General features: G+C 40.7%; 1 protein-coding gene across 3 annotated transcripts; it reads left to right on the top strand.

The window, feature by feature from the left end:
- Nucleotides 1-1,752: 1,752 nt before the first annotated feature.
- Nucleotides 1,753-12,112, top strand: TMEM187 (transmembrane protein 187). 3 transcript variants are annotated; one of them, XM_031944851.1, is made up of 3 exons: nt 1,753-2,324; nt 4,616-4,678; nt 10,531-12,111. In XM_031944851.1, the coding sequence occupies exon 3, from the start codon at nt 10,531-10,533 to the stop codon at nt 11,329-11,331; it is 801 nt and encodes a 266-aa protein (XP_031800711.1). In that variant the 5' UTR covers nt 1,753-2,324; nt 4,616-4,678; the 3' UTR covers nt 11,332-12,111. The 3 variants fall into 3 exon arrangements, with proteins under 3 accessions (XP_031800711.1, XP_031800712.1, XP_031800713.1); XM_031944852.1 differs by lacking the exon at nt 1,753-2,324 and adding an exon at nt 2,803-2,881 and having other exon boundaries at nt 10,531-12,112; XM_031944853.1 differs by lacking the exon at nt 1,753-2,324 and adding an exon at nt 3,028-3,055 and having other exon boundaries at nt 10,531-12,112.
- Nucleotides 12,113-19,815: the final 7,703 nt, after the last annotated feature.

Genomic DNA, 19,815 nt, shown 5'->3' with positions numbered 1-19,815 from the left:
CAACCGCCCACGCTACAGCCCTGACCTAAGCCTGAAGGCAGCCGCAGGGGCAGCCACGAGCTCTCCGTACCCTCTGGCCCGAGTGCGCGCGGAGCCTGAAGCCTCCGCTTGGCACCCCTAGCGTAGCCCAGCCCAGCCCTGCAGCTCAGGCCGCCGCCGCTGCCCTGGGAGCCGCCATCTTGGGACCGGCTCCTCCTTTACCCCCGCTCTCCTCCCGGCTCAGTTTCCCCAGCAGCAAAGCAAAAGAAAGACAACGGCAATGCCGCGTCCTCCTCCGCGAGAACCCCTTGCTCCGCTCACTGCGCCCTGCAGAGCGCTGAAGTTAAGCCCGAAGGTAGCAGCTGTACGGCACAGAAAGCAGTAGACTCAAGGCGCTCATGCCTCCTCCCTGGGAGCCGCCATCTTGAGTAGAGAAGTAACAACTAAACATGGCGACGGCGGCTGGTCGAGAGGGTGGAGCTTGAGGAACGTCACTCTTCCCGCCCTCGTTCCGCCCTCCCTGCTAGGTCCCTTAAAGGGCCCGGCCAACCCTAGATCTTTGGGCAATTAAACAGCGGACTTTCCGTAGCTAGCTTTCTTTCACCCGCTCCTTCCCTTCAGGGCTCCTTTGGACCCATGTCATCCTGCGGGGTTTCATGCTTCCTCCCTGGGAGCCGCCATTTTAGCCCCTCCCCTCTCCCCCATGGTGACAAGTAGTTTTTCTCCATCGACACTAAAAAGATGGCGATTGGCGGCGTGGGGGTGGGGTGGGGTGGATGCTCTCTGGAATATCCGGATGCAGACTAGTAGAAAAGTTTAGCTACAGATCTCGACTCGGGCAGTCTGCTTATACGATGTGCTAAAAGACGCTAGCCGTTGAGGAAGCGATTTGGAAATAAGGAGGCCAGGGTTAATTCAATGCCAAGACGCAATGCGAATTTGAAGTCATGCCTTGTAACTGGGAGCTGCCATGTTTTTTTTTTTTTTTTTTTTTCCCTCCCCGCTCCTCAAAACAAACATGGCTGCAGTAGAAATAACCGGATGAGGGTGGTCAAGTTTTGGGGAAGAAAAGCGGGCGTGTTGTGGGTTCTTTTGAAAACAAACATGGCTGGGCTGGTGCAAGTACCAGAATGTGGCATCGCTAACTGCAGTTGCCAAGGCTGCTCCAGAGGGAGTCGGGCATGCGAATGAGACATCCGTGTCACTGCCTTTACACTTAGAGGGCCTTCGTTACTTTAAACTCAAAATTCAGAGGCGGGGGAGGGTGGAGCCGAAAAAAAGGGCTGCAATTTGATACGATGTAGCCTCGGTTGCCTGGGAGCCGCCATTTTAGCTCTTCAAAACAAAGATGGCGGCCAGCTGCCCATGCGGAGCATCACAGTTCCACTGCAGCTGAAAATGGCCGAGGCGGACGCCACGACGCCCGTCCTTGCGCTTGACTTCGGCGACAGAGCTCTTCTCCAAAAAGAGGAGATCTGGCGGAGACCGGAAGGACGGTCGGCTTATTGGCTACTTCTCACGCCTCTTAATAGGGAGCCGCCATTTTGGCCACTCCCGAGGGCCGGCCTCCCCTCATACCCCCGCCTTTTTCTGCTGCCAACAAAGATTGGGGCTGCTTAAGGGTGCGCGACCGTTACTCCTCCCTTCCCGCCACTCTTCTCCCAGCCACGCCTTAGGAAACCCAGATTTCCCCTTTTAGGGAAGAAAATGGTGGTCTCGGAGCCCTGTCCGTTCTCTTCTTTCCCGCCCCCTCCACCCATCTGCCATTTTATTATAAGCCCCAGTAGTGAAGGTCGGGGCCATTTACTTCTATATGACGGCATGAGAATTAGCTGAATTCCGGCGCGCCAATTAACTGGGGAGGGAGGAGGTATAAGAATGGGGAGGGACGTAAGTAGCTAGCCGCCATCTTCTCTAACTCCCTTCCCTTCCCCGTAACAAAAATGGCGGCGTGGGCCCCGGATGTTGGTGGATGGGGAGGGCTAACAAGGAGTAGGACGCAGTCCAGGTCCGGAGTTGCTCCCTCTCTTTCGTGACTTGGGGGCGGGGCTGAGTGAAGTGGGAGCTTTCTGCAGAATTTCTCTTCACAAGCGATTCAGCGAATCCCCATTCTCTTCAGCCACAGGCGCCATTTTTTCTTCCCTTAGCAACAACCTTCCCCCCCCCTCCTGCCAACTTTGCCTAGCAACAATGGTTCCCCTCCCCCCAACCTGGCTGTGCGCAGGCGTCTGACAGCCTCAAAATGATTTTCGAATTCGAACTGCATTCGATGAGGACAATGGGTCAGGTGGGCGCCGAAGAATTGCTTGGCTGCCCTTCCTGAGGCTTCGCTTCCTCTTGGACAGGTGTGTACAAGTTAAGCATAAGAGAAAAGAAGGGATACGAAGGCTACGGTCCCCTCTTTCTCCTTCTGCCTCCCCCCCCCCCCCCCCCCATAGCTGAGGTGAGCCCCGCCCACCGCGGGTCCCAAAAGCCGGAGCCCGGCAGAGATAAGCTTGGGCCTCCTCGGCTTCCTGGCCCACCAGGAGCTAGACCAGAGGGGCCCGCCCTCGATCTTGGGGTGAGGCCAGCCCGCCTTCCGGGCTGCACTGAACACCGTCCTCCCGGGTTAACTACTAGACCCGGGAACTGGCCCCTCCTCCCTATTAACGGGAGCCCAGCCGCCAAACCCTGCCTCATCGCTTAGCAACCCCCGGAAAAATTGATTCTCTTCCCCCCCCCCCCCCCCCCCCCCCCCCCCCACGCCCCCCTCCGCAGTTAGCTGCAGTCAGCTAATTGACTGACGTAATCTTCCCTAAATTAACTGAAGCCCGCCCACGGACTGACGGAAGCCCCGTCTCGACTGAAGCCCTGCCCCGGCGGAAGCCCCGCCCTATCGTCTGGTGGCTGCGGGCCGACGGAGGTAACCACCTCCTCCTCCTTCCGTTCACTGTAGGCCAGAGATAGCTTGGTAGCCCACTGACGTAAGCCCTCTTCAGTTAAGTGAAGTCCGCGGGCTACCCCTTAGGTAGAGCCACCCCTAGCTGGGCTTAGCCTCGCCCCACCCCGTCACCTAGGGCCTGCCCGATCGCCTGAGGTACTCTCCCTCCTTGCCCCCCAGCCCAGGCTTGGCGTCCGGCTCTCTTTCGCTGTCCTGGGCGGCTCAGCCCCCCCCCCCCCCCCCCCCCCCCCCCCCCCCCCCCCCCCCCCCCCCCCCCCCCCCCCCCCCCCCCCCCCCCCCCCTGGGGAAAGCCGGTAGGCAGGTGAGGGACTTTGAACACCGAAGTAAAAGTCTCTCGATCTTGCCTCTATTTTGGCTGCAGGGTGAAGAATGGATTATAGAGACTGAGGCCGGCAAGGCCTTTGGGAGATTCCCGGGGTCCCTGGGAGAAGTGGGCGTGAGTAAGCTAGGGCTGTGGTAGTGTGAGCGGATGGAGGCTGAGAGGCAGGTTAGGAGCCATCACGATTTTCAGAAGGCTTGAAGGTCCATACGGTAGTGGAGGCCATTGTCTGCTTTCGCAGATGCCACGTGCCTTGCAAATTAGCACTCAGTAATTTTGACTCCTGGTTGGTGTTTGTGGAAAATGAGGGAGTTGAATTAGATTACCAGAGATCCCTTGATTCCTCTAAAGCCACCATCCAGTAATCCAGGTTCTATGCTTCCTCCCCCCCCCCCCCCCCCCCCCCCCCCCCCCCCCCCTCCCCCCCCCCCCCCCCCCCCCCCCCCAATCTGCCATAACCATCAGTTACCAAATTCAAACTTTTCTCTCACATTTCCCTTTCTCCTTGCACCTAGGGTCGTAGGTTGCCCCATTTGATTACTACTTCAGCAGCAAAGGAGGCAACAAAAGACCTGGCTGAGTTAAGCTCTCAGCTGTATTTCAGGAAGCTTCATTTACAAGCAGGCAAGCTTTGGTTTAGGGAATGAATAATTGGGGACTTCAGGGGAAGTTCAGTATTATCCTTACTTCTCCCCCCTTTCATTCAGAGAACTTTAGGTTTCACTTCATTTGCCCCAGGAGTCTGGTTTGATCCTCAACCTCCAAGACCATCCTCACCTTGTAAGGGATCTATGGTTGGAAGTTCTAGGGGCTATTTAGTATGACCTAGATCTTCAGATGAAAGTCCCTTCATCTTCTAAAATGGAAGGATACAAAACTAAGTGCTTCTGGGAAATTAGGAGGAAACAGAAGAGATAGAACACTAGAATTAACGACACCTATTTAGGCATAGAAAACTACAGGAAGGGAAGTATGAAGGTAGGATAAAATCCAAGAACCTGAAATAAAGGGGCATTTCAGTAGAAGTGATATGTCTTAACTGTGGACTCGGAGCATAATTTCCCTGAAGTAAATTGAATGGAATTTCTTTCAGATGGTTTGATGCCCAACTGAACTCAAATCACCAAAGGAAGGTTCCTTCAAACTCTGATAAAGAACTAAAAGTGTTTGGCAAGGGACATGATGAGGAAAGGCAGTGCAGAAATGTCAAACAATTATCCCAAGGGACATTTGTAGTGAATATGTTGAGGAAGAACTAATGAAAAGATTGCTACCCAACTGGGTCTACCTCCGATTCCCCTTGTTTTAAAAACTCAGCCAATAATACTGTAGAAATTTGATTTACTGGAACCTTTAATATAATTTTTTTCTTTTAGGGGAAAGAGGCAACTGACAAGAAAACCACCATTCTTCAGGGATTTAAGAGCCTAATTTATAGGGTCAGTACATACTCAGTCCTATCTTCTTCATCCTCTGTAGCAGGAGTGGGGAACCTCAGTGGGGATTATACTACCAGAGAAATTATTTGCATTCAACTGCAGGTGATGATAGGCTCAAAGCTAAATAGTGCAATCTCCTACTGCTTGAGTTCTATAAGTTGATCACTTTGTATGGCCCATGAATAATGTTGTAAATATCCAGATGGCCCTTGGCAGCAAAAATGTTCCCCACCCCTGCTCTATATGGTAATCCTTGATAATGACACTAATCGTTGAAGCCCTGCAAAATCTTGAATCCTTGAAACAAATGTTTAACATACATTATCACTAAAACATGAAAGTAAATATGGATTTCTAAATACTTTCAACTTTAGTTGAAGCCAAACTTTTCCCACAAATTTTCTTATGACTTCAACTCCATTCTCCTCTAGCTTTGGAAGAGCAATGAAAGGTTAAGTGACTTGGCCAGGGTCTCACAGCCAGGATGTCCCAGAAGTGTCACTGGGCTAGATCCCCTGGCTTCAAGGCCCCCTTGCTGCCTCTCATGATAGTAATGCAAGCTAGTATAGAGTCAGCACTTTGAGATTTGTAAATGCTTCAATGTATGTTTCCTCATTTGATCCTCACAACAAACCTCTGAGGGAGGTATTCCCATCTTAAGGCCATGGCTACTCTCATAGAATAATAATAATGATAAATAATCACAATTTATAAAGTATTTGAACATTTCCAAGATATTTTCTATTTATTTATCTTATTTGATCTTTACACCCTCACAAGGTAGGGTATTAGCATGAGTATTAGCTCCATCTTTTTCTAGATTAGTAAACTGAGGCTTAGAGAACTTGAGTGCCTTGGCTGTTATTACTCTGGCTAGTAAGCATTACAGTCTAATCTTTCCTGAATCCCAACCCAGTGCTCTTTCCATTCTTATCATGCTGCTTTTTATTACCATTATGTAGAGCAATACCCCCATTCATTCCATTATCATGACAACTTAGCATCTTTTGTTTTTACATCACTGGTATTTCCCAGTATATCCCTCCCAGAGAAACCTTTCTTATAAAGAAAGAATAAAAAGAAGAGGGAAAAAGTTTAGCAAAACTAACACATAGAACAACTCATTTGGCAAGCTATATTCCCTACCCTTAATCTTCCACCTTTGCAAAGAAGGGGATGAGGTGCCTCTTTATTTCTCTTTTGAAGAGAAAATGAACTTATTCTTTTGAAGCTTACCAAAAAAAATTTATTTAAGCCATTTTGAATAGAAATATTTCTAAAATATGGCATATTTTCCTAGCTCCTTAAAGTACAGTTAGTCCTTGGCTTACAAAAAGTTGTGTTTGAAAAGTTTCTGTAAATGAGTTGTTTAGAACGTGGAAGACATTTCAACAAAAGAATATAAGGTTGCCACAACAGTCTCTTTAAAATAGCGTACTTGAAAAATACTATTATACTGATAGTCACTGGATCCTAACTACAATGAATATGTGTCTGTGGCAAAATATTTTCAGAATCCCAGCCTGGAGTTCCAGCAGCAACTCTGACTGAAGACATTTAGGGTGTGTGTGTGGGGGGGGGGGGAACTCTTGGCCTTGGAAGCCAGCTCCATTTATTTTCATCCTCTCCTTCCACTTTCCCCAAGAATTGGTCCATCACTGGTTTCCCTCCTGTGGTGCCTTAGTCACAGTAAGAGAGGGACAGGACAATGTGTAACCTCACAAATGGCCCTTTGAAGGTTTTTCTAAGATATTTTACTGCTGCTGTTTAGTGGTTTCAATCATGTCCAACTTTTTGTGAGCCCATTTGAGGTTTTCTCAGCAAAGATACTGGAGTGGTTTGCCATTTCCTTCTCCAGCTCATTTTATTGATGAGGAAAGTGAGGCATATGGGGTTAAGTGACTTCCCCAGGGCCACTGAGCCAGTAAGTGTCTGAAATCATATTTGAATTCAGGTCTTCCTGCCTCCAAGCCAGGTTCTCTGTTTCCTGTGATAGCTGCCCATTTTACGGCTAGCAGCATGCATGTGAGCTGATCCAGTCGTATTTGGAGAGAGATTTGGAATTATGCCCAAAGACTTATCAACTTGCCTACTAGTGCAGGCAGTTTCCTTAGCTAGTACTGTTGCGCCACAGTTCCCTTTTATTGTCCTGCCTCAGTTTCACCCAGCAATGCCCCTATTTGGTCTGTTTTCCAAGGTGCCTAGGGAAAATGGAAAAAAACTTAAATGTTCTAAAATATTTATAGCAGTTCTCTTTGTGGTGACAAAGAACTGGAAATTGCTGGGATGCCCATCAATTGGTGAATTATTAAACATAAGTATGCTATGTGTTCATGATGGAATATTACTTTGTTATAAGAAATGATGAGCTCAATTATTTTAAAAAAGCATGGAGTGACCTCCATGAAATAATGAAAAGTGAAGTGAGCAGAACTGAGAGAATACTGTATAACAGTAATAGCAGTATTGTTTTAAGAACCGCTTTGAGCAATTGAGTCATTCTATTATAAATACTCACATTAACAGTGAAGATCCTATTTGAATCCAGAAAAAGAACTGACATATATCTGTATATATATGCATGTATATGTATGTACATAGGCATGTATATGTCTGTATATGTATTATACACACACAGATTTGTGTCTAACAGTGACCTCAGATTTTGGGGTGGGGAAGGGAAAAAGTCATGATAAATCTGAATATTTGAAAGGAATAGCAAGTTGTACATAATGGCTATGCAATTTCAGATACAATCCCCCTTTTTTCTATCCCACTTTGTTATGGAAATACTTGTGTTATTTCTTAAGTTCAGAATAAGATAAATAAGTTTTAAAATATGAAAACCCTCAATAGATTTTTAAATTTTATTCCATAATTTTAAAAAATGTAATTAAAGTGCCTAACTGGGTATCCTGCCTCAAATATCTCTGCACTTCAATCCATCCTCCCCACAGCCAATGTCATTTTCCTAAAATGCAGGTCTGTTTCACAGTAACTCCATTCCCTTCTCAACTCAGTAAATACTAGAAACCCCCCAGGTTCAAATATAAATTTCACTGGCACTTGAAGCTCTTCCCAATGGTCCCTTTCAAGCTTTCTAGTTTTATTCCACATTGCCCTCCTTCTTGGACCATACGATTGAGGTATACCAGCTTCCTTGATCTTACATGAGATTCCATCCCCCATATTAGTACCTTTGCACCTGTTGTCTTTCATGCATAGAATATTCTTCCTCATGCAATCTCTAGTTTTCTTCAAGATTATATTGGATATACTAATATTAACGTGCTATATGAGCATAATATTTCTTTGTTAGAATATAAGGTCCTTTGAGGGAAAGAATTGTTTCCTCAATAGATTTTTTAAAACAAAAAGATAAGGAAACAGACACAGAAAGTCCAAGTAACTTGTCCCAAATCCCACCAGTGGCAGAACCTGTCTTCTGACTTCTAAGGCTGGGGACCTTTGTTGCTGATGCTGTTAGATAACAGTGGCAAACAGCGACGCCTGCACGCTGCTAGGGCTCTGGGCTTCTCGGGGGATTTTTCGGGTTCTTCCCCCTTTGTCAGCTGCCAGTATACTCGGCTTTCCCTCCTGCTCATTTGGCTGCTTATTAACCCTGATTCCAAGAGACTTTCCTATAAGAAAAGTGGAATAGATGTAGTGTTTGAACTTTGTGGTATCATTCTGGCTGAGCAGAGGCCATTTGTACAATAGTCTGTATGGTTGCGGTTACTAAATAGGTGATTCCTGGCTAAGTGAAGTAGTTTGGAAGAAATGCTATTTTCAGTTGTGAAGCTTCAGCACGGTGCTTTCTCTCAGCCCTGGGATCAGAACTTGGGCTTTTTTATACTGTGTCTCTCAGTTTTCGAGAGGCGCTTCCAACAAATTTTTTTCATTTTCACCCACAAATTACCTGTCCTTTTCCTGGCCTAAGCCGATGACATATTAAGGAATTTCTAATGTTACCTTTTAAGATTTTTGTCCAGGAAATATAGGCTTGTGTTTCCTGTTCTCTTCCCCAGTGACAATACCAAAACTATTTATAGCCTGAAAGGGGGGTGGGGGTGGAGGACAACCAGTTGTCATGAAGCAAACAAGCTTTTCTTGCTTTGGTTTTGTGGTTAATATACTTGAGGAGCCAGGATAAAGGAAAGGCTGTCTAAAAGCTTCCTAGGCTCACAGCTATTCCTCTTAATAATGTGTCAGTGTTTGCTTTGTAGAATGTTAGGAGACCAACATACACACAGACATTTTCATACATTAGCCAGACAGTAGCCTGATATTTATTTTATTCTGATTTATATATTTTGGCTGCATATACACTGAAGTCTCAGCTACCCTCACATGGTCTAGTTGCTGCTTTTACGTACAGGAAACTGCTTAAGCAACTAGCTCTCCCCATAGTCATCATGTGTTCGCTGTAGCTTCCAAAGGAGTAAACGAAATTTCAGTATGTGTCCGTGATGGGGATACGTAGTCCTGATGAGAACAAAATTGATCTCTTTAATCCTAAGGAGGGAGTCTGAGCTCCCCAACCATTTTGAGCTTTGTGAGTTTTGAAAAACAGAACTATGTCAGAGGATTTGACTGGGAGTGGCACCTAGATAGGGGTTCATTTGTTTAGAGCTATAGCCTCCCAGGATATATCTTTTCATCATCCCCCCAGTGCCTGAATTTTTTTCCCACTTGTTTGTTTCTTTTTTCTCCTGAAATTTTACTGCCCAGATATTCAGTTAATGACTTATGAGATGATATATTCACATTGAAGAAATAGAAATGTTGATGGGGGTGGGGAAGGAAGATGATTTCAAAGTTTAGAATCATTTGTGAAGGAAAGTCAGTCTAAGTGGGATGCTATAACATTGGACTTAGGGCATTCAGATGACAATGGATAGCAGTCTGAGGAAAGAGTATAAATATTTTTAAATTTTCACTATGGTTAGTCCTGATCAGACAAGAGCTTTCCTCCTAAGACCCAGGATTTAGGCTACTACTATACTTCAGCTGCATTATGGGTTAATAAGCTTTTGTGAGCAGCCTGGGTGCTTGAAAGTTATTTGTAATGCTGTTTCCATGAGAAAAGGAACTCCAAATTTTATACAACATAGAACATATAACTGGCTTGTAAATTAGGGACTGCCTTACCTTGGGTATATTTGAAGGAAGAAACTTGAAGTTTGGACTTTCCTGGGCTTGCCTTGCCAAAAATATTAGTGATACACACTTATATGTGTGTATCTGTATCTATCATCTTTATATCTATTTATATCTATATCTCTCCACCCACTTATCTAATTAAGCAGTGGAACAGATAAGTAGAAAAGATTAAAGTCTTCCATAGGAAAATAAGACCATGAGCTTAATGGAGGCAAAAAAAAAAAAAAAAAAGGAAGGAAGAAAGGAAAGGAGGAAGGAAAGAAGGGAGGAAAAGAGGGAGGGAAGGAGGAAGGAAGAATCATAAAAAAGAACCTGATAAAACTTCTACAAAAGTAAAGGCTGGAAATCCTGAGAGAAAAAAACAACAAATGAAACTTAAATGTTTTCTATAGAGTTTGTTTGACTTTTGCTTTTTTTTCTGTTATGAAAAAGTGAGGCACAGTATGGACAGATGGCTTGATCCTGTTTTGATAATACAAACTTGAAGTAATAACCCGAAAAAGGGGAGGAAGTTTTCACTCTCATAGTTTCTGTCTGTGAGAACACTCAGAAGGGTCTGTTTATTAAAGTCTTTTTCCTGCAGATTTAATTGTAGGGGTAACATTTTTATAACAGACCCTTGATTTGGAAAGAATTAACAAAGGGTTTCATTGGATTCTAATAAGGATATGCACTGATTGTCATTACAGATGAAGCGAGAGTCTTATCGGGCCTTGATTCATGTGCTGCTTACAGCCTGCTTATGCACTGCCACTGTCTACATGGGGTTCTTCGATGGTATCTTCACTGAAGTTGGCTATGAATATTATGCAGAAGTTCCAGTTCATTCTTTTCCCACCTTTCTTGCCATGCCTTTCAATTCTGTCATTAACTTGGGTTACTTGCTATTGGGATGGTACTGGCTGATGAAAAATAAGAAATTTGTAGGAAATGATGAAAATATGAGACAGGTCCGTTATCTGAAAGATGTATTTGCTGGCATGGCCCTACTATATGGTCCTGTTCAATGGGTACGCATCTGGACCCAGACTCACCACTCTGCTGTTCTAGACCAGTGGTTTACTTTGCCCATTTTTGCTTGGCCAGTTGTCTGGTGCCACTACCTAAAGAATGGTTGGCAGCCCTGGTCATTCTTTTGTATTGAATGTATATCCCTAGCCAGTTACTGCCTTACCCTGTTCCACCATTTTGGATTTGATATAGCCCTAGCATGTCACATTCTTGCTGCTGTGTGGAGTGCCACACACTTGCATCGCCAGTATGGAGATTCTGTCTCTGCCACATACATCGGCCTGGCTTTGATGTCTTGCCTGGGCTTTGTTGTCCTTAAGATAGGTGACCATTGGCTTGCTCAGTGGTCAGTCTTTAAGAAATTGACTGGACACTTCTGGTCTAAAATTTGTGATATCATGCAGTTCCATTTTGCATTTTTGTTCTTCATACATTTCAGTAATCCTCGGAAACAAATTGGCGAAGAAAAGAACATTTGAATGGGCTAAAAAATTTTCTATCTAAAGTGTTTTGATGAATGTATACATTTGAAAAACAGTATTCCAGCCAAGTATATGCATCCATTCCATGTTTAAGCCTCATTCATTTTCCTTGTTTCTCTTTGTCTATGTTTTTCGTGGCCATTAAAATAAAATGTGTTAATTAAAAAAAAGACTTCATTCCCACAGATGATACCAAAATTACGCTTGAATCTTCTTGACCTATTATTGCATTTAACAAGTGAATAACAAAACAGCATCACTAGACTTTCACATTTATTGGAAATATACAAATATCTACCTATAGGAGAAACATATAAATTCATCTATAGTTCATGCAAATCTATTCAACTCAATAAGCATTTATTAAAGGCCAGCTATGTGCAGGACCTCCTTTTTAAAAGATATTAAATGTAGTTCATATCCTCAGGGAGCTTTGTGAGATGTGAGATGAACCATTACATGTCAATGCCAATATTACTTGGCAAATAGACTTGTCATTTCCTTCTCCAATGCATTAAGATAAACAGATAAACTTTTTCAGAATCACCCAGCTAGTAAGTGTGCGAGGCTGGTTTTGAACTTGGGGTCTTTCTGACAGGCTGGCACTCTACCACTAAGCAACTAGCTGCCTCTTATATTAAGTAGGCTTTAGATGAGGAAGATGTTTTAACATTGCCTTTCTACTGCATAGACTAATGGTGTCCAAACTTTTTTGAGCATGCACCCCCTCCCAGTATGTCTATACTTATAAAATATATACCTATACAATTGTGCGAATAATTATATATATTGCAAAATAGAGGTTTTAAATGGATGAGATGAATAATATTTGATACTAGAATCAATAGAGAGTCACTAGTGTTCAAATAAGTAGGGTGACATGTTCAAAACTGTACTTTAGGAAAAATCGCTGGTGGAGGTTAGATTGTAGAGGGGAGACTTGAGGCAAGGAGGCAAATAAGAAACCTGTTATGATATACCAGGTGAGAGGTGATGAGGATGATTGAGAAGAGGGGACAGATGCAAGAGATGTGAAGGCAGAAAAGACAAGATTTGAAAAGTAAGTGGACAAGTGGGGACAGAGAGGGAGGACAACACTGAGGTTGTAATTCTGGATGACCTGGAAGATATTTGGGCAATTTGGGAGAAGGGTGTGTTTGAGGGAAAATGTTTGAGATGCAGGATCTGTGACAATCCTTTCATGACTGCTAATCCAAAACGAAAAGGGCTGGGAAGGCATTGAGGAGCCAAGCCTCTTACTTGTCACTGACTGCTAAAAGGTAATCTGGATGTCAGAATAGGTATATAGTGGGGGAGGATATTTTCTCAGTGACTTCTATGCAACTGCTGTGAGTGCTCGGGGGAACTTGGGAGCTTGTACAGCAGATGGAATTGGAGAATGTTGGAAGATAAGGGTTTATCACTCTCCCCTCCTGGGATGAAAGCCATCATCCTCTAGTTGATCATACAGTCCCAGTTAGGCCTTGGGCTCCTACTTAAAATGTCTTAAGACCTCATATTGAGTCATGTAATTGAAAATGGGGGTTGTAGAATTAGGATTTATCATCAATAAATGATTTGTGTACCTATTTTTTCCAGATAAGCATTCAATTTATTTATTTTTTAAAATTATTATAGCTTTTTATTTACAAGACATATGCATGGGTAATTTTTCAACATTGACCCGTGAAAAACCTTCTGTTCCAACTTTTCCCCTCTTTCCCCCCACCCATTCCCTAGATGGCAGGTAGTCTAATACATGTTAAAGTATATGTTAAGTACAATATATGTGTATACTTATTTTTACACACCAATATTGGTCATGAAAAATTTCTCAGGCAAAAAAGGGTTCATGAGTGGAAAAACTTTAAGAAGCCCTGGTATAGATCACAACTGGGAAAATTAAGGAAAGCAATTTTCTCTACAGTCTATTGACAGACTAGATAACTCCCTTCCTCCTTCCCTAATAGTTATAGCCTGTTTTGTTTTGTTTTGGTTTTTTGGCAACCATTTATAAAGTATCTTCTATGTGCCAAGCACTGTGCTAGGCACTGAGAAGATCAGTTGAAAAAAAAAAAAAAAAAGAAAGAAAGAATCTTCACTTGCTTACATTCTAGTTGAGGGGGAGGGATGGATTGGAATAAAGAGAAACTTGGAATCTAAGGAAGAAATGCAAAGGGCCTGAGCTAAGGTGGTAACTTTGAGTGCAGAGCAATCAAGTCAATTAAACAAGCATTTATTTAGTACTTCCTAAGTACCTGGCGACGTCCTTGGAATTGAGAATATAAATACAAACAAGAAGGAAGGCAGTCTCAATGCTCAGGGAGTTTACATTCTAATGGGGAAAGAAAGCATATAAAGGGATGGGAGTAGGACACCTGCATGAGCTCCAGGTGGTGAAGTCCTGAGAGTTGGGATAGAGCTAGGAAATCAGTGAAGGACAATTGGCTACAATTCTTCTTCAAAATGGAGATTCTGGGGGAAAGTCACCAATGAAAGGAGGGGACTGAAAGGGTGGAGGCATCTTCCAGATTGAGAAGGCAGCTAAGGCATGGTGACAAAGTCTGGAGATTCTGGAGGAGACCGGGTAAGGACTGTAAGAGTTAAATGTGAGAAGTCTTAGGGGAGAAATGGCAATATTTGTTTTTGTTTTTTTTTTTTAATAGCCTTTTATTTACAGGATATATGCATGGGTAACTTTACAGCATTAACAAGTGCTGCTATAAATATTTCTGCACACATAGGTCCTTTTCCCTCCTTTATGATCTCTTTGGATACAGAGCCAGTAGAGATACTGCTGCTTCAAAGAGTATGCACAGTTTTCTAGCCTTCTGGGCATAGTTCCAAATTGCTCTCCAGAAAGGTTGGATCAGTTCACAACTCCAATAAGGCCCATGCCACAGGTTTTTCCCCCTCAGTAGAATTTGATTTTTCCAAATTGTGTTCCAAATTTTTCTCCCTCCTGCCTTTACCTCCCTGCTTCCCAGAAGAACAAGCAATCTGATATAGGTTAAATATGTACTATTCTTTTAAACATATTTCCATATTTGTCAAGCTGCATGCCAGAGTTTTGGCATCTAATAGAGATAGATTTATCTGGTAACTTGGGTGGCCAAAAGAGCACTTCCTCGATTGAATTAGCAATCTGAGAAAATGCCATCTAGAAACTGTTGCACACACAATATAATACCAGTTGCTCCATTTTGTTAAAAGGAAATGAAAAACTTTATTCAAAATTCACAAAACTAAATAAGTACAAGATAAATTTAACTTTCAAATGATCTTCTTGGTAAGTTTGTAATATTCATACTTTTTAAGTTATTAAAGCTGAAATGTTTATGACTATTAAAATATGTCACTATATTACCAAATGTTAACTAAGATTTTATTTTTGTGTGCTTATTATTTATTGCTTTATTTTTAAATAATAGCCTTTTATTTTCAAAATACATGCAAAGATAGTTTTCAACATTCACCCTTGCAAAACAAGCAAACAACAAAAAAGGTGAAAAAGATAAGTTGTGATCCACATTCGATCCCCATAGTCCTTTCTCTGGATGCAGATGGCTCTCTCCATCACAAGTCTCTTGGAATTGTCCTGAATCACCTCATTATTGAAAAGTGCCATGTCCATCAGAATTGATCATCACATAATCTTGTTGGTTAACTAAATTAAATTAAATCACATTATTCTCATTACAGAGGTGTATTTCTAGATAGTTAACTTATCAAAACTTAAGACTGCACTAAAATTTGGGGGGCACCTGTATATATGTCATCTACATAGAGATGAGGTTCCAGCAAAGAAAGTGTAGAGAGAGAAGAGATGAGGACCCAAAAGATTTGAGGAATATCAACAAGTTGGGGGGAATATGAATAATGAGCCTGGAAAGTAGACAAACCCATGAAAACCCATCAGAAACAGAATAATTAGGAGGAGTTGATGGTCAATCAAACAGAGAAATTGAGGCTGAGGTCCAGAAAAGACTATCAGATTTATTGGGAATACAGAAGTAAAATAAAAATTCCTGTCCTCAAGGAGGTTACGGCTAAGGACACCTGAGGCTTTGGAGTGGCTTGCCTGATGTCACACAGGGAGTCACTGGCCAAAATAATAAAGCCAAATTCAGGTACTCCAACTTGGAATCCGGCACCTTTCCTATTGTCCCAAGATGCCTAGAATAGGACCCCAAATGACATCTAGTACAGCCCATGCTGAATAGGATGCTGGCTGAAGCCTGCCCCGCAGTCAGCTAGCCTTCCCTTCAAGTTCCCCGGATTACTTTTCATTTTTGAAAATTGTTATTTTTTGTTTTTACATCAATTCACAATATATCCCTTCCCTCACCCCTCGCTTTTCATGAATGCCGATTTGTATGCCCTCTGAAACTTCTAGTCTTGGAGAATTGCTTTAGGGACTGAGAAGTCACTAACGTGACTTGCCCACTGTAACAAAACCATGATGTGTCAGAAGTGACATTAGAAGTTCTTCCTTATGCTACAGTTTCATTGTTTAATTGAACAATTGAATGCATATTATGAGTTCTAGCAGCTGGGGACACAAAAATAATCCCTTTGATTGAAAAAGAATATTTACATAAATTTGGGGCAACTAAGTAGCACTGCAGTGGATAAAGCAGCTGGTCTGGACTCAGAAAGATCTACTACCTGAGTTCAAATCTATCTATTGACTTGATTAATAGCTATGTGACCCTGGATAAGTCACTTCACTTTGTCTACCTCAGTTTCCTTATCTATAGAATAAGCTGGATAAGGAAAAAGCAAACCACTCCAGTATCTTTGCCAAGAAAACTCCAAATAGGGTCACAAAGAGCTATACATAACTGAAAACGAATGAATGACATAATTAATGGCTAAAATACAAACTGTTTTAGGAAAATCACTTTTATCCTTTAAAAATTTGTATATGTTTTATTAATGATTGCACATATATAACTTATAAATGTGCTCAATTTTTTTGTTTTACCAATATATGATCCCCAAAGTTTAGAGAATATTGGTATAGACAAAAAATGTTGTAAGGTTTTTTGTTTTTGCTTTTTAAATTTTTTATTCATTTTAAAGTTAAATATAAAAGAAGAAGAAAAAAGAATATTTCCATGTATACAGCAGAATGTGAAAGGATTTAATATGAGTTAATAAATTACCATTTCTTGAAAACCTATGTAATACATGCTACACATTGTTTTTAAAGCAACCCAGCTTTTTTATTTTTTCTATATTTTTTTTTTGCTTTCTGTTATGCACTTTTTATTTTATTTTTTTCCTTCCCTCCTTTTACCTGTCCTAGAAAAGACTACAATTAAACATGGATATATATATATATACACACACATATATGTATATATAATATAAATGTTCATTATATAGATATATACACGCATATACATATATATATATATATATATATATATATATATATATACACATATGTAAGACCATACTATGCATATTTCTACTTGTCAGGGTTTTTTTTGGAGGTACATACTATCTTCTTTCATAAGTTCAAGTGTTTCCTTGTTTTTCTAAATCAATCAGCTTATCATTTCTTATATCACAGCAGTATTCCATCACAACCATATCCTATCTGAGAGATTGTTTATGAAAATTCTTCCTAATTTTTTGCTTTCCTTCTAATCTTGGCTACATTAGTTTTATTTATACAAGAAAATTTTAATTTAAAATAATCAAAATTATCAATTTTACATTTCAACAATGCTTTCATCATAATGTAATTTAAATTCTGGTACTGCTGGCTCTTTTTCCTTTACTTTTTTCCCTTAGTTCCTTTGAAATTCTTGACCTTTTGCTCTTCCAAATGAACTTTGTTATTTATTCTAACTCAGTAAAAGAAGTTTTAGTAATTTAATTGAAATGGCATTGAGCAAATAGCTAGGTAAAATTGTCATTTTTAGTTATATTATAGGCTTTACTTACCCATAAACAATGAATATTTCTCCAATTACTTAAATCTGATTTTCTATGTATAAAGAGTATTTTATATTTATGTTCATGTAATTCCTGTGTTTGTTTTGACAAGTATGCACCCAATTATTTTACACTGTCTAGTTATTTTAAATAGTCTAAAACAATATTTTTTTTCTTTTCTATTTTAATAAAATCTATTTTAGCTTTAACTTTGAAATCATGATAATTACATCTGCTTTTTTTTTTTTACATAATAAATTCCACTATGGCCCTTTATTTTATCTGTTTCTGTCTCTCATTTTTGTGTTTCTCGAAAGCGACATATTCTTGAATTCAGGTTTTTAATCTATTCTGCTCTCCATTTCTGTTTTATGAGTAAATTCATCTCATTTACATTGTTATAACTTATTCTGCATTTCCCTCACATTTTCCTCACTATATCCTTCTTGCCTTATTTACCCTATCCCTCCTCCTCACTTGTCTAATTCTACTAGCTACCTTGCCCTACTATTTCTTAATGTATCCACCCCTCTAAGAATCCCTCCCTTATCTTTTCCCCCCATGCTCCACTTTAATCTATCTTTCTAAGAGTTTCTCCCTTATCCCTTACCCACTTCTAATTTTTAATCTTTTAAAAGTTTTCCCTTTTAAGTTTTCCCCTTAATCTAGCCCCTCACCCTCTTATTTCTTTCTGAATTTAGAAGACTTTTATACCCTTCTCTATATATATACTATTTCCTCTTTAACCCATTTCTGATGAGAGTAAGATTCTAGTACTTTCTGCCTTACCCCCAGTTTGCTTCTTCTTTATCAGGTCTTCCTTTCATGCCTTATTTTATGAGATAATTTGCTCCTTTTTATATCTCTCAATACATTTTTGTTTTTTTAGATCACCTCATCATACACAGCTTGTTAGCTCAAGCCTTTCTTTTCAAACTATCCAAATAATGATGTCGGTCATAAAAGTACTGATATTGTTGACCTTGTTGAGTCCCTTACATCTTTAATGTTTACCTTATATTTCTCCTGGATTTTATATGTTGATGTTATATGGTTTTAGAGAAGGTTGTGCTCCCTAAAAGCTGGGCCAGTAGGCAAGATTTCATAGAAACATGGGGACTAGAGACTTAATGGGACTTAGGTATAGACAGAAGCAGGAATGCTTGTGGAAATGCACATTATTATTAGTAGTAATCATAATGGTTCACATTTATATGTGATACCTATGTTACCCCTTGTAACAGGGATACAGGAGGTAAGAATCCATTCCAGGTCTTAAATCTTATTGTAACTTGGCTCACTGACATCTCTTCTTAATAGCAGAGACATGCTTGGTAATACTATAAATTGGGATTCTAGTGAGTGAAAAAAAATGCAAACACTACTCAACAGACTAAAAATGAACTTTGAACTTAGGACAGGAAAGAATATCCACAAGGAGACTAAAAGCATTTGGGAGAAGGGTACCTGTAATGGTATAATAAATTTTACACTGATGCGGATCTCAACTATTTACTTTTATAAGTAATAAAGATCCAGGGCTTAAGGGTTTAATCATTTACATCATAATAGATTTTGTTAGGCTATAAGACTTTTAATAGAGTGTATTTTGTATCAAACCTATAAGCATTTAAGGTATATATATAATTTGTGGCCCTTTTCAATAAAATTGAAGAGTTCTAACTGAATTGTTTGGCCTGGCCTCCTGATTATCACACTCTTCATCTCACTACAGGAGCTGGACTCCAACAGTGGCGGCCGAAACAGAGATGGAGCCTTACATGAGTGGAACTTCACAAGTGGACAGAGCTTCTGTGGAAAGGTGCCCTCTTTAGATGCGCTCATATTCAGGTAAAGGGGGAAATTAAAAAGAAGTAAGGATAAAGTGGGGGGGAAAAGGTGATCACCAACAGGCACTTTATCACTGGAAATAAGTTGACATTAGAGATAGTTCATCACCAGGCTGACATAAGAGGAAGATAGCAAATATCAGATAAATCTAGATCATAAGATATAAGATATCATATAGGAAAATATATAATAAGATAAAATTTATAAGATTGATTCTTGTCCGGCTGATACAGTGCAACATATTGAATTAGAATGGGGCAAAATCAATCAGACAACCGGGATAGAGAATACTATCTGAAAGTATTGAAAAAATTAGTTAAGGAAAAATTAATAATTATTATAATTAAAATAATTAGCACAGAAAAGTTACCAGATTTCTTGGAATCTGTAGAAATATGCTGTCCCTGGTTTCCTCAAGAAGGAACAATTGATTTAGAAAAATGGGACAAGGTAGGAAAAGACATGGGAGATTCTCTAAAAGAAAAAGGACCAGGGGCTCTTCCAATCTCTGTATTTTCTATTTGGAATATTTTTAAAATATGCCTTCAGCCATCAGAGACTGTTCCTTTACATAAAATATCCTTAAAATAGATTCTTCCACCAATACTCTGGAGGAAGAAGAAATGAAAACAGTTGTGGAAAAAATAAATGATAAAAAGAAGGAAAATTCAGAACCTCTCT

The sequence above is a fragment of the Sarcophilus harrisii genome, chromosome X (genome assembly GCF_902635505.1).
Source record: "Sarcophilus harrisii chromosome X, mSarHar1.11, whole genome shotgun sequence".
Lineage (NCBI taxonomy): Eukaryota > Metazoa > Chordata > Mammalia > Dasyuromorphia > Dasyuridae > Sarcophilus > Sarcophilus harrisii.
This window is presented reverse-complemented; position numbering and strand designations above follow the sequence as displayed.

Excerpts from the sequence above, each read along its gene's own strand:
- TMEM187 (XM_031944852.1), top strand. The coding sequence starts at position 10,531 with ATGAAGCGAGAGTCTTATCGGGCCTTGATTCATGTGCTGCTTACAGCC.